The sequence below is a fragment of the Chelonia mydas genome, chromosome 1 (assembly GCF_015237465.2).
Source record: "Chelonia mydas isolate rCheMyd1 chromosome 1, rCheMyd1.pri.v2, whole genome shotgun sequence".
NCBI lineage: Eukaryota > Metazoa > Chordata > Testudines > Cheloniidae > Chelonia > Chelonia mydas.
In genome coordinates, this window is record NC_057849.1 from 37,661,157 (window position 1) to 37,676,241 (window position 15,085).

At 39.9% G+C, this 15,085-nt stretch overlaps 1 protein-coding gene across 1 annotated transcript in view; it reads left to right on the forward strand.

Annotated features, from left to right (window-relative positions):
* Window positions 1–15,085, forward strand: part of DDX10 (DEAD-box helicase 10) — a 321,863-nt gene that overhangs the window by 185,433 nt on the left and 121,345 nt on the right. The window contains exon 14 of the mRNA XM_037890408.2: window positions 11,404–11,517. Within this exon, the coding sequence (XP_037746336.1) occupies window positions 11,404–11,517 (114 nt within the window). The remainder of the gene's footprint in view (window positions 1–11,403; window positions 11,518–15,085) is intronic.

Genomic DNA, 15,085 nt, shown 5'->3' on the forward strand with positions numbered 1-15,085 from the left:
CCAGAATATAGACAGACACACAGACCCTTTGTTTCTCTCCCTCCTCCCAGCTTTTGAAAGTATCTTGTCTCCTCATTGGTCATTTTGGTCAGGTGCCAGCGAGGTTACCTTTAGCTTCTTAACCCTTTACAGGTGAGAGGAGATTTCCTCTGGCCAGGAGGGATTTTAAAGGGGTTTACCCTTCCCTTTATATTTATGACAAACCTGCTCCTCCCATGAGCCAGCTTCACTATGGGGCACTTCAAGAGAGTACAAGTGGAGGGAGACCAGATGAGTGTCTTTCAAGCTTTTTTTTTTTTTTTTTTTTTAAAGTGGACAGTAGGATGAGTCGTCGGTCAAGCGATCTTTCTCACCCCTGCTACTACATTCCTGTGCATCATGCCTTTTCCTTGATTTTTGAAGAACTATCTCTAGGGGTGATAAGGTTGTTCAGTCTTCGTGTCCATTCAGCCTTTGTCATCTTTGCTCAGACTGCTAATGAAGAGTGCCAGCTACCATGATAGGATTTGTAATATGAGGAAAAATCTCTTCTTGTATGTACTTCTAAATGTATAAAAGAGCTGGGTGCAATGCATGCCCCTTGTGTAAAACACATATGCATAATAAATTCAAGAGCTAATAGTATTTACTTTCTGCAGAAAATTATATTCAAAATTTAAATTTTGTAAACATTCAAACATTTTGTGATGCCTACGAAAAAAGGAAATAAGACTACCGTATTTTTGCATAGGTCATTAAATAGCTTGTCAGATAAAAACTTTTAGCCTTAATTACCTCAGCTGGATTTGAACCAGTGTCTTGAGAGAGATCATATAATTCTCTTTTCTGATCCATCTGGTGGCTCCTCTTTCTGCCTCTCTCCGCTAATACGTGCTAAGTATAAAGAAAAAAATTGATCTTTTTGAAATAAACAAGATGAATGTAACTCATCTGCATTTAACCAAAATATTTCATGAAACAGCAGAGACAAGTTCATAGAATAAATCTGTTACAGAAAATTCCTTTTACTTAACTAGAACTTGCAGCTAATAGGCCATATTGTTAAATGGAAAAGACAACAAGTGTGTTAGGAGTTAAAATGCTGGCATCTTCATCTTTTGAGTTTGGTTCTTATCAGCCCCACCTAGCTTAATTCCATCTGTTTTACTGACATTAATACCCTGTGTATTAAATTAAGTGATGAGCACTAACCAGACTTCTGCATCCAAACACTGGTAAGCTTTAAGGAAAGTTAGTTTCAAACTTTAGCTCTTTGACCCACCACTACTTGAAGAAAACACCCTTCCCTCAAATAAACAAAAAAAACAATCAAAACAGGTAGTTACCACAATACAATTGTCTCCCAGTCCAGGGTTCTCCCATATTCTGGTGTTTCCATGGATTTCTGTGTTCTAAGGAATGATCTAAATCTAGGGAATAATTTGGTCAACTGCTGATCTCTAACTCTTTGCATACCAAGTGATTGTCAATATTTAGTATAGACCCAGAAGTTATGAAAAGCTGTTACCCCTCAGAAGTTTCATGTATTAGCTGATGGAGATTGTTGTAACCTTTTAGAAAGGTACAAGAAGTATATTTGTTGTCTCTTATAAGAATAAGTTTCTTTACAGTGAAACATTGGTTGCTCTCAGATCTAGGCAATGCACATATTGACTAGTTTGGTTGCAAGTAAGTTCCTTAGGATTTATATGTGCTTGGTGTAGAATTATTGAAATACCCTTGATTGTGCCATATCCGCATCTCTGCTGGAGTTTTCCATGATACTAGCTTAGAAAAGCAGAGTTTTCAAACTGAGCAATCATTTGCAAAATTCAGGATCATGCAAGCCTTAATATTTGACTGATGCTTTTCAAAGTTTGTACTGTAGCAAATAGAGCGGTACATGAACGCTGCTGTTTGTCTTTTGATTACAAATCTGGCTGGATCCTCATCTTCACAAATGTTCAAGTAAAGGCTAATCACTGCTGCATACCTTACAGAGCACTGATACCTAGCGAGTTTCTAGGTTAGCAGCTACAGATTTCAGATTCTTGTTTAAGTTGTTTTAAAAAGCACATAACCTGAAAATGGAAATAAAGGCTGTATCTTAAATGAGGTGAGCACCATTTCAAAACAAAACAAACCGTTGTTGTTTTTTAAAGCCTGGAGACGAAGGTTTGGAGCATTTTCAAACCCTGGTTCCACTTCCTCTACAGAAAAACTTCTGGCCATGCCTTGTCAGACAGGGCACAGCAGCCAGGGGAGGACCTGGGACTATGGAGCCAACTTGATGTTGAGGCCAGATTTCCATTACCAAATGGGGCAGGAGAGTACAGAAAAGTGCAGAAGTGGAGGCAAGATGGATGAGACATGATGGCCGCTGCAAGCGGCTCACCACCAGTCGTCTGGTCTGCCTTTCACAGAGTCGTTGGGAGAGGAGCAGAGGGTATTGGCTACCCAAGCTCTCCTTTGCTTGTACTCACACTGAGGTTTGGGGGACTGGGCTTTGAAGTTTGATTGCGTTGCTTCTCACTGTGAGCTCGAGACAGGGATGTGAGGAGTAGCCAAGCTGCGTCTCACTGCTGCTTTTGTCTATGGGAATCAGTAGAAAAGGGCTGGGAACTCAGCCATATTCTTCTCCAGCACAGAATAAGGGAAGAGGGAAACTGGCTAGTAAATGGTTTGGTTCTTGCAGTTCCATGGGGACTGAGTGGGAATTAGACTCCTTCATGCTTGATAGAGAAGGCACAGCCAAGTGGTTGAAGGATGTGGACTCTCAAATACCTCTGATGGAAGTCTCTCCTGAGAGCCAGGGAACTATAATGTCGATTAGTTTAGAACCAACAATGTGTGGATGCTTTACAAGGCACAAAGATGAAGACACCCTGTGCCTCTTCCTGTGATTTGAAGACTTTCTTTGGAGAGACTGTGGCAGTTTCTAGGAGGGAAAGAGTTGTGAGAACTATATACAGCTTAGACAGAAGAGTTAAACTGCAGTTTGATATTCAGTATGGGGATATCTTAGCTCTCACTGGGTAACATCTTGGAGAAATATAAAAACAAGTGTGTGAAATTGAATACCAAATCCATTTTAAGTTCTTCAGCAGCAGTTACTGTTGAATGCTGGGTGAAAATAATATGAAATAGTAATGTTATGTGGCTTCTGAAAAATGAGAGTTCATGACCTTTCTTCCCAGGAATATGGAGGAAAAATCCCAAGACTGCAGGAAAGCAATAGCACATTTTATACCTAACATGACATAGAAGTGATTACTCCATCATGACAACTTAGCCTGGCATTGAACAGCTGCTGTGGTGAAGACACTATGCTCATTTTTACAGATTAACAGGCTGTAAACATTGCCTTACCCAATGACTTGGCATTAAGTGAGTTGGAACAAAAGATGAAAATTGATTTTTTAGTGCCCACACTTGGCAGTTTTGTAGCAATCAAAACTTCAAATCTGAAGCAAAGGTACAGGAAGGGACTGTAGGTGGTCTGACACTAAATTGATGAGGCCATAAAAGTATGTACCCAAGTAGATAAATTGGGAATTGTTCACTGAGTCTGGTCTTGGCACTCCAGGATTTTATTGAAATGTGAACAAGCAACTGGAATTTGTGTTCTGACCATTAAACAGTAAAAAAAAAAAAAAAAAAAAAAAAATACTGGTGCTCTCACTTCTACAGTATCCTCCATTGATTATCATACTGCCATGGGAACTTCTGCGGCAGAGCCAATGTAGAGCATCTGTAATATTGTAGCCAAGGAAGTTCTACGCAATCAGTAGCTATTGTGGTGGTGGTTTTTAAATGAATGTCTTTGGGAATCCTAAGCTACTGATTGTGTAGAACTTCCTTGGCTACAATATTACAGATGCTCTGTATTGGCTCTGCCACAGAAGTTCCAACGGCAATATGATGGTTTAAAAAGAGTGGAAATTCTGAGATATCTTGCTTATGGAATATTTTCTCAATAAAAATTGTATTTTTAAGGGTGATTAAATTTGGTCTCTAAAAGCCTGGGGATATCTTTGTTCAGAAACCTCTTCCTTTGCCTGGGGTTTGGTGTAGAAAAAACATAAGAACATCAGAACGGCCATACGGGGTCAGACCAAAGGTCCATCTAGCCCAGTGTCCTGTCTTCCGACAGTGGCCAATGCCAGGTACCCCAGAGGGAATGAACAGAACAGGTAGTCATCAAGTGATCCATCCCCTGTCATCCATTACCAGCTTCTGGCAAACATAGGCTAGGGACACCATCCCTGCCCATTCTGGCTAATAGCCATTGATGGACCTATCCGCCATGAATTTATCTAGTTTCTTTTTTGAACCCTGCTATAGTCTTGGCCTTCACAACATTCTTTTGCAAAGAGTTGCACAGGTTGACTATGCATTACGTGAAGAAATACTTCCTTTTATTTGTTTTAAACCTTCTGCCTATTAATTTCATTTGGTGACCCCATGTTCTTGTGTTATGAGAAGGAATAAATAACATTTCCTTATTTACTTTCTCCACACCAGTCATAGTTTTATAGATCTATCATATCCCCCCTTAGTCGTCTCTTTTCCAAGCTGAAAAGTCCCAATCTTATTAATCTGTCTTCATATGGAAGCTGTTCCATACCCATCATCATTTTTGTTGCCCTTTTCTGAACCTTTTCCAAATTCAATATATCTTTCCAACAGATCTCTCAAAGTTAAGAACTAAATTTTTTTTCATGAGAAAACTAAAGACCTTGAATATCTACAGTATAGTTTAACTTCATGATTATATAACAGGATTCCTTAATTTCCTACTTTTTGTGCTTTTAAAAATCTAATTTTAATTCTAAACTATTGAATAATCCAGCAAAAAGCATCTGGCATGTACATGTGTAAGAAAAAATAAAATTTAGGCTGCCGATAAATAATCTAGTTCTGTAACTGTCTGCATTTTATAGAATTTTGTTAAAGAAATTCCAATTTGAATTTACCTTCCAATACTTAGTAACTCTGTAGTATTTTAAAGATTCTAATTCTTGCCACACACCTGTAAGATCATTGAACAATCACCCCCACCTCATACATGGAAACACAGAGACCGGGAGGTTTTAGGGGCCTGCATTTCCAAAGGTGCTGAGTACCTGCCCCTTTCTTTAAGGTAAATTGCAATCTTGGATACTAAGCATGTCTGAAAATAGGATCTGGTTGTAATTTTGGGTGCCAAACTTGATGCACTTCATCCTGAAGATTTTCATGTTAGTGATGGGAAGTAGAACATAGATGTTCCTAACTCATTCCATGGACCATGCTACGTCTGTAGCTTACTGAAGAACAGTGTCTCTTTTTTCCTAAGATGGTGCTTAGTTGCTTCCCATTTTCTGTTGTTGATACTATAAACCATGCAGTCTTCTAGTGAGGTGAGATTTTTGCACATTTTTTTCTTTACTGTTTTTCCTTTATCTCATAATGTAATAACAATTTCAGAGCGTGTGCTCATACCCCCTGCAGACATAGTCTGTTCTTGTTTGAAGGCTTATTGGTTTAGTTCATAGGATCCCTTTACTACTTGATGTAATTCTTTTCTCTTGTCTTTCTGTGTTGTTGGCGGACATTACTTGGCCACGCTCTGATATGCAATGTTTTCAGAGTTTATATTAGAGGGTTTACCCAGGCCTAATTTTTAAGCCCATCCCAAGCCCCCCTGACCTGAGCCAGACAGGGTTGAGTGGTTTGCGGTGTGCCCTTCTCACTGGATACCACCCGTTGCTGTACTAGATGTGCTCCAGAGTGAGGCACTGCAACTCCTTGGCATACACTCTTTGCAGCGTGCACAGGGCAGCAAGGTGGCAGTAGGAACAGGGCGCACAGCCACTGCCACCACTGCAATGACCCTTTAAGCAGTCGAGGGTCATAGACTTAGAGTCATAGTCATCAGAGGCGACCTGACCTGAGCCCAAGAAGACTGCGTTGTTTTCTGACCCAAACCCAAAACTTGTAGTTAGGTTCTGTAGTGTTGCAGGGAGATCTAGTTTGTAGTACTGCAATTACATAAACCTATTCACGATAATAGTTGAGATGCTGTGGCATTTTTTCCTCTCAATTTACATTTCCTTTCTTGTCTATAATGTGTTTTAATGAACATTTGACTCAATACTATCTGTTCTATTAAAAAGATACATAGAGAAACATGCAATTATATTGTTGCAAATATAGCTTTTAATATGCTATCTTAACATATATAAATATGCACTTGCACTTAAAAATAAACATACTTAAAGGGGTGGGAATGAACTTAATGGCTCAGCTCACTGGTAATGGATAAGCCTCTTGCTTGTAGGCTATCAGTTTGAAGCTAGAGAGAGTGCAATAATTACTCTTGGGGGAATTCCGCACCAAAAAATTAAAAGTTCTGCGCACAATATTTTAAAATTCTGCATATTTTATTTGTCAAAATAACACAATTTAATCACTTCAATTTCAATTATTTTGGTAATTTTTTTCAAAATACCTGTTAGCAAGTATGTCTAACAATACAGGACCCCCCCCCCCAGCAAAAAAATATATTCAGGAAGTGTTTTTTGATAAATAGATTTCTTACTAGGCATATTAATACAGAACTTTGAGTAATTCATTTACATTACAATACAGAAACAGTGCAAAGGCTTGGGAGAGTCAGGGGTAATGGAGGAGCAGAGGGAAGGAGCCTGGGAGTGAATATGTATGGTGGTTGGGTGTGGGTGGGAGAAGTATGGAATAGTTTTTTGAGGGGAAGGGAGGAGGGATTGTTAGGGAGTTGGGGAGCTTCCCCCATGCAGACTCTGGCTGTCCCCGAGCCTCTCCCATTCAGTCAGGCACATCTGCCCATGTGTCCTTGAATCCCCCCATCCCATGTGGCCCTGGAGCCCCCTCCCATTCAGCCCCGGCTCAATGCTGTCACCCCACTAGCTCCTGAGCCTAGGACCCAGTCTGTCCTCCCTCCCCCCCTCCTATGACTAGCCCTTCTGAGCCCCAGTCTGTGACCCCTTAGCAGCCCTGTGTGCCCCACCCCACTCTGCCTCCTAACCTGGCTCCGTGGGCAGGCTGCTGTAATGAATGCTTATCAGAATATATCAAAGCAAAGAAAGACAGGTTCATCCTCATTTTACAAATGGGAAAACCAAAGCACAGAGATGAAGTGACTTGCCCAGGGTCACTCAGCACAGCAGTGGCAGAGTTCAGGCTAGAACCCAGGTCTTCTGAGTCTCTCCAGTGTTCTATCTGCTATGCTCTTTGAATAGGTTGGCTGTAGTTCAATTCCCACGTTACAGGTGGTATTAACTGGCACCATTCAGCGACTAAGGATTGAATTGGGCTTTTGAGAGCTAGCTACCCTCTTACCCCTGAAATGTTCTGTCTGCCTCATGCCATAATGATGCGTATGGTATAAGAATAAAAGTAGTGTGGGGAAGCTCGTGCTTATCTGTTTTGTGGATAAATAGGATGTCAGTCTCTAGGGTCTGTTAATCTGGCATCTTTCACTAGCACTGCATTTACCACAATAAAGTTACAAGAATCACTTATTGAAACTTTGCCAAATTTTCTAACTCTGCACTGTATAAGAAATGTAGCCTTCTTTTTTTTTTCTTGGCATACCTCTGTAGGACTCTCAATACTGGATACCGTATAAACGTACCGTCACTTCTTAAAGTCTGTCGCACAAATGAAAAAAGGATTGCAGCACTATGCATGCTGAAAAGACCCATTGGAAGCTATGTTCTAGCAGTGAAGCTTGTGGGCTAGAGAAAACATTTCCCCCCCTGATCTTAGCAATCAGGCAGCTAAACCACACCTCACAGATTCAAAAATTTAATTTTACAAAATCAAATAACTTGCATCTATTCTGAAATATGTTCAGTCACATAGGAAAATAAATGTAAAAATAATTAGCAAATAAAAGTAACAGTTAATATGGAAAGCAGAAAAATAGTAAAATTACTATATAAAATGTTAAACTAAAAATAGCGTTTTAGAGAAATTTGTGTTTTAGCAGCTTGAAGTAGATACATCTTTAAGTAGTTCATCCAAAGGTTTCCTATTATTGTATTGCTTACGTGGTTTTCTTTGCTGCATCAAGAAAAGCTGGATAAAGTAGGAAATCTTCTGCAGCAAACTAATGCTTTTCAGGTTAGTTTAACAAAAATACAGTGGCTCACTTTGTGGCTTTGATTGTTAGTGTGAATTACAAATTCAAAAGTGCTTTAATGTTTGCTTAAAAGTGCTTTCATGTTTGCTTACAAGTGCCACAAACCAGAAGAGAAGAGGATGGCGGTTTCTGTCCACTGACAGAATATAGAACAGCAAAGAACTCGTGAGGGATAACTAGGAGAGAGCCCAGAAACGCCCTGTGTAGCAGGCACATTTGACAATCTGTGAGGACAAATCATCTTGCTTCTCCATATAGTCTTGTGGTGGACTGTATATAGGCTGATACTTGAGTTCCAGCCTATGGCTTCCCCTTTAAGATAAAGATGAATAGAATTACGGGGTACTGGAACAATTTGTATAGTGGGGGTGCTGACAGCCATTGAACCAAACTGTAAACCCTTTGTATGATGGAAACCACTTCAAGCCAGGGGGTGCGATAGCACCCCCAGCATCCCTAGTTCCAGCACCTATGTAGAATTATGCTTGTGCGGAGCCTGAAACACATTGCATTTGTAGGGCAAGTGATGAGATTGAGGGAAGACACACCTTGCTAATCTGTTAGGGAAAGGAGTATAAGACAGGTTAGAAATTGCTACATAACACAACAAAAGTAGGTGACAGCACAGCTTTTCAATACTGCTGCTGCTGCAGTTACTAGTTGTCATAATAGATGTGGTTGCCATCTGATAATACAGTACATTAGCCTGTCATAAACCATTTTTCCTCCAGTTTTGCTAAGGTTGTCATTTTTTATTTTATGGTGCATTATTTTCAGTGTATTAGTGTACTGACCATGAGGAAGATTTACTTTCTCCAGTGAATTTTTGCATTTCCCTTTATATTTAATGTAGTACAGTAAGTGCAGTATATTACATAACTAAAAATGTCAGGTTCTCCTAACCATTGTTTCCTTCAGATTTATGCGACTCCTTTTCTCGCTCTTGTCAAATATTGATACCAGTTTGCAGACAATCCCCACTGCGGTGAACAGTGGTGTCTTTCAGGACACTGGTTTTTCAGGGATGATGAATGATATGTATGTATACTTCCTAGTGAGTCTTAGTGATCCATTTTGCCATAAGATGACTGCTCTGCTGGCAATTGTATCGGACAAGTATTCTGTGTCACTTGATACCTGAATAATATGTCTTTTGTATTTAAAAACACCCTCAAAATTACTGAGGTCTGGACCTCACATCTTATGTGATTCTATGCACATGTAATCCTTCCTGCTGGATGGGAGCAGATTACCTGTGAAATTGAAACAACAATCTTAATAGTTGTAAAGGTTTGGACTCGCCCCTGCGGTGCCTCCTGCTGGTAGAGCGCCCTCTGCAGGCTGGTGATCTGCCTTACCACCGGCCCCTGTGTCCCTCCCAGGAGCCGGTGCCCCTTTCTCTTTACTACCCCCCTGGCAATAGCCCCACACTGTCAGGTTCTGGGTCTCCCCACCCAGGGGAACCCCCACCCCCTAACCCCACCTCGCCTCAGTCTGGGCTACTGCAAGTCCCCTCTTAGCCCCTTGTATCGGGGACAGACTGCAGTGTATATGCCACTCATCACAGGCAAGGGGGTTTTGGACCTGCTGCCTCCGCCTACCCATGGGCTGCCCTTCTGCAACCCTGCACCTATTCGGCCTGTAGTCAGACCTGCAGCCTGAGGCTCTCCAGGCCGGAGCTCCCAGCTCCTCTGGCCCTTCCCAAGCCCTGCTCCAATCTAGGTGTCCTGCTCGGCACCTTACAGCAAAGCCCTTTTCCCTCTTACAGGCAGAGGGAGACTGACTGGGCTCCTGGCTCACAGCCTCTTATAGGGGCCAGCTGGGCCTGATTGAGCTGACCACAGCTGCAGCTGCTCCCTTAATCCTGCTGGGCTTTTCCCCACAGCCCCAGCCCTCTCCCCGAGCTGGCCTCAGCCCAGTCAAGGCTAGAGCGGGTAACCACCCCGCTACAATAGTCAACATTAACTATTTCACTGTTGATCACTTTAGCAGAAACATAGGATAATGTGCTTATTTCACCAGTCCAAACTAGTCAAGATTCTGAAAGTCCCAGCTATTCCCTACCTGTTGGTCAAAACCTATCGCTTCCCTTTCTTCCAACAACTTCTGCAATGTAGTTGTTTTATCAGTTCACAAATCTAAAGCACAACAGACAGAAAACATGGGTATAGCATAAAATAGATGGTCAGGCTTTGTGCTGATTGACTGTATTGTTACTTTTTCTAGACAGCGCTGCTCATTCCATGGTAGTCATGGGAGAACATGTAGGGATGTGTGGATGGATTTTACTGTTTCTAATGTTCTAGTTTTCGTTTCACTGGTGTTCTTGGAATTTTCTGTTGCACTCAGAAAGCTCTCTGTTAAATGGGATGAATCTAATGTGGCAGCTAGATGCTGCAGGGGTTGGAACTGCAAACATAAATGCTGTTTAACACTAAATCTCCACACTCTTTCTCTCATCTGAACACTCCCACGCATATGTTCATCCACTTCTTACATACTGTGGTTGGAGCGCAGGAGGGAAGGGTTGTGGAGCTGGAGAGTTCCTTGGTAGCCATTTGTCCCACATGATTGGGGGGAGCAGCGCTGTGGGTGGCATCCAGAACCATCAGGTCTACTCATCCCTTCAGGTACCTGAACTACTGCAAAGTGTGCACAAGCAGACCCGTGGTGAATGCTGCAGAAGTAGGTGGACTTGAGTGTAACACCAAGGTCATGGTACCAGTCAATGTAAGGTAGTAGCTGTAGAAGCAGCAGTTGTTTGCGGCTTTCCTGTCATGAGAGAGAGGAAGAAGTTGCTCAGGTCCTCCATGTCAACCCAACTATTGTCTGGCTACTCATGCTGATGAGGGAAGCCAGTGGCTTTAGCCAGTGATATCTCAGTCTGTATCTAGATTGTGCATTGGCTGTTGCCATATATAGGCAGTGAGAAGGGAGTCTATCTCACAGCACCAACAAGTGAGTGTGACTTGGAGGGTCCAGGTTGTCTGATGCCAATAGGATGTAAGTTACTTAGAACACTCTAAAGATATTTGTTTTTTATTATATGACCTGATTCAAGCAGTTGCATCTATGCAAAAGTACCTTAGCCTTGTTTATATTAGTCATCCCATTCTAAAACTCACCTATAGTGTGTATGTTTTGGCAAATAGCTTTTTACTTAATACCATAAACAGAAGTTAAAGTTCAAATCCTAGTGTAGTCTTTTCTGACAAAAAGTAACCATGTTCTCTCCCATCTGCTGTTTTAAAATACAGAATACCTCGAATTCAAAATTGAAGAAGAAAGCTACTAAAACCAAAGAAGCCAAAAAAATATTGAAGAGGAAATTTAAAGTCAACACAAAAATTGTCTTTACTGAAGATGGGGAGGTAAGATCAGTTCAAAATACACAGCAGACACTGGTAGTAGCTGAATTTATATTTTCTGTGAAAACAAATATACTTCAAACTGAGTCATAGACAGCGCTTCTGATTTTAGGTTTTAACTGGGAAACATTAATAAAACACCCTCAGTTTAAAAAATTGTGTTTATCCAATAAACCACTGGAAAAAACATTGGAAATAGTTACTTGTTTCTGAGGACTTTTCTAGATGGAGCAGTAATGCTCGCGACAGTGGTGTGAATTCTGAAGTATGCTAACATGTTGTACATTAATTGGTCCATGGAGACCCTGCTGGTGTGCACTAAAGGTTCCCTAGTGTGTTTTAATATAGGACTGTTTGAAACAGTACTACGTTAAAGCACACTAGGGTACATTACAAAAAGATTACACCTTTTACAGTATATACTACTATTGTGAGTAATATGCGTAATATTATATAATACAGAGAGAGCCCCGCAAAAAACATATTTTTGGACATCCACATAAAACTCAAATTGCTTAAAAAAATCAAACAAACCCTGAAAATGAAACTAATAAACCACAAAAAACCCAAAAAACCCTAGTTATTCAGTTTGGCCCAGATTTTCAAAAGTACTTTCTGCTCATAATTGAAGCTAGATTTGCAAAACAGCTCAGCTCCATTTAAATCTAATTGTACTGAGAACAATAGGAGCAGATGTATACTGAACACTTTTCATATATTCCGATGTTTAAATGCAGGCTCTGGGGTTCTTTTGGAAATCTGGCCCTCCCAACTGCAGAAGAGAAAGTCTCTGGTGTTTTTTAAGGAAGATCTGTCAAATCCCAATGCTATCACTTGAAAAAGTTCTACCAATCCCTTGTATGGCAGTGGAATTAAAAGATGTGTCCCTATTTTTCTCTCAAATGTCCAGTATTTGTAGCTTTCATATGTCATCTGAGTAAAGAAGGTGCCAAGCTTATATACCAAATAGGGGGGAGATAGCTGTGCATTGAACTCTAGTAATTTAATTGGCTATCCTAACACCATTTGGAAAAATGTATTCATTTTTATATAGAAGTGAACTGCTGTATAGTGCTAGCCACTCCAGTACTGTTTGGTTGTAACCCAAACAAGCAAACCTCAGTGCTGCTTAAATATTAAATCTCTCTAACATATGATTTCAGAAACATCAGAAGTTTGCTTTGGTTTTCTGTTTTCTGTGTTGAGATAAAAGGTAGCTTTTGTATTAGAGCAGTTTCATCAGTTAATGGGATGTAAACTAAATATAGTGATTACTTTTAAAATTTCTCAGTTGCCTTTGTAACTAAATAACATTCCCACGGTATGCTGAACATTGGGAATACTGTGCTAATATTACTTAGTTATCAAAATTCGAAAGCTTTTAAGGATGGCCTCACTAATAGAAGCAGTCTGTTCAAAACGATAACTAATTTCAGACATGGAAAAATTCCCTCAGTAATTTTTAAAGTATTTACTTCTCCAAGAAACATATTAAAACTAGGCCCTTTAGACAGCTATGGTACATAATGGACAAAACGCCTGGTTAGTAGAGTTACACCAGTAGTAAATTAGGCTCAGTGCATTCACTTGGATTTATAAGATACTGTAGTGAATCAAAAGAGCATGCGATTCCATCCATATACACATTTTAGTAAAGATAAATTTTGTGTGTTTGTAAGGGGTTTTCAAAGGGAAAATATGAAAATTGTTTAAATTAAGCTGAAATCTAAATGCCTTTTTAAATAATTTAAACATGCTGCTGCTTTAATGCTGTTTTGGAACAAAAAGTGAATGCTGAGGGGGTGTAGTGTAGTGTGTGTAGTAGCTGATAGAAATTCTCTGCTTTAATTTTTTAGCAAGTGCTTTAAAATATTTCTCTTGCATTCTGAATCATAGATGCTGGTCTGTCAGTTTGTATAATTACGACAATGTATTAAGATTTGTTCATGAATTTATGTGAGGGATGATCATGACTGCAGTTGCACTGTGTTCAGAATATGAAATAGAAATGCTATTCTTATAATAACTCTTAAGGAAGTCTCATAGGGGAAAGCTACTGGAAAAGATTAATCATGGCTTTAAAGATACAAGCCTTAATTTCCAGACATTTGTGCATGCAGTTACCACCATTGCATGTGTAAATTGGGTGTAATTGCATACACAAGTAGTCAGTTGTGCATTTAACTGGCCAATTCATTCATATATATATCTATATATATAATATATAATATATATATATATAATATATATAATATAATATATATATATAATATATATAATATATAATATATGCCTAATTGGACATACATTTTTAAAGATGCAGTTACACAAACCTGTCTTAAAATCTGGCCAGTGAATTACAGTTCTTTAGTAAGTCAGTTCATAATGCATAGAGGTAATTAGACCTGGTTGTGTTTTTAAAAACACAATCTTGGATACCAAAGTTTGAGAAAGGGATTCATTTCTTTTGAACCCCCAAACTGGTACTTGTAAGTATGAGGAGGAACAAAGCATTCAAATTTAGCTGGTGGGTAGATAAGTGTTTCATGTGATCCAGAGCAGTGAACCATAAAGCAACAAGGACAGAGACTAAAAATGAGCACGGGGATTATAGTTTGAACAGCAGCACAACAGAGAACAGGTTTTGGAGATATTTATAGAAATATAAACTTTGCATCTGTAGAAGTTATTCCAACATTCTGGTGGGCTCTAATGAAACCACGCTGAAGTTTTATTGTGCTACTTAATATATTTCTCTTTAGTAAAATAAAACTCTTTTAAGACGTGTGTTCTGAATATTGTACACAAATGAATTCAATTTTACAACAGGGAATACATTGCAATTGGTTTTATTTGTGGGTATGAAGGACCAGGAGGATGCAGCACAGAGTATTAGTAAATGATCCTCTTTCTCCTTGCCTGACAGCAGATCAAAATTCTGAACTTGTTTTCCCTTTTTTTGCAAAATATATTGAAGTGTCATAAATTTTCTCCACGTATATCCACTCTTTCATTTAAAGAAACCCTCCCACTCCCATCCACAAGAACTACATTTTTGAAAGGCTACTCCAAAAGAAGGTTGCTTGTCGTGTGAACAGATGTTTACAAGATTTTGTTAAATACTTCTGAACCCTTGGCTTAAATCTCTGAAACTCAAGATCAAAATAATGCATTGAAGCCAAGCCCATAAGTCATGGGTAATCAACGTTCTGCCTGGAAGTCACATTTGGCCCTTCAACACTGCTAATGCAGTCTGAAAGAATAAATAGTAGAAAACTTTACATCTGGCATTCTCTGTAGTCTGTTACAACATGTCACAACAACAAGCATACTCCCACCTACTTGCTTACATACAAGTTCTTCTTCCAGTGCTTGCTCATGTCGATTCCTTTCTAGGTGGTTGTGCACATGCACAGTTGTTGGAGATTTTTGCCTTAGCGGTATCAGTCGGGTCGGCTATGGCGCCCTCTGGGGTGCCGCGCTCATGTGTCAGTATATTAGGCACTGCCAGTCCTACACCCTCTCAGTTCCTTCTTACCACCTGTGACAGTTGGTCGGAGCGCCTTCCCCT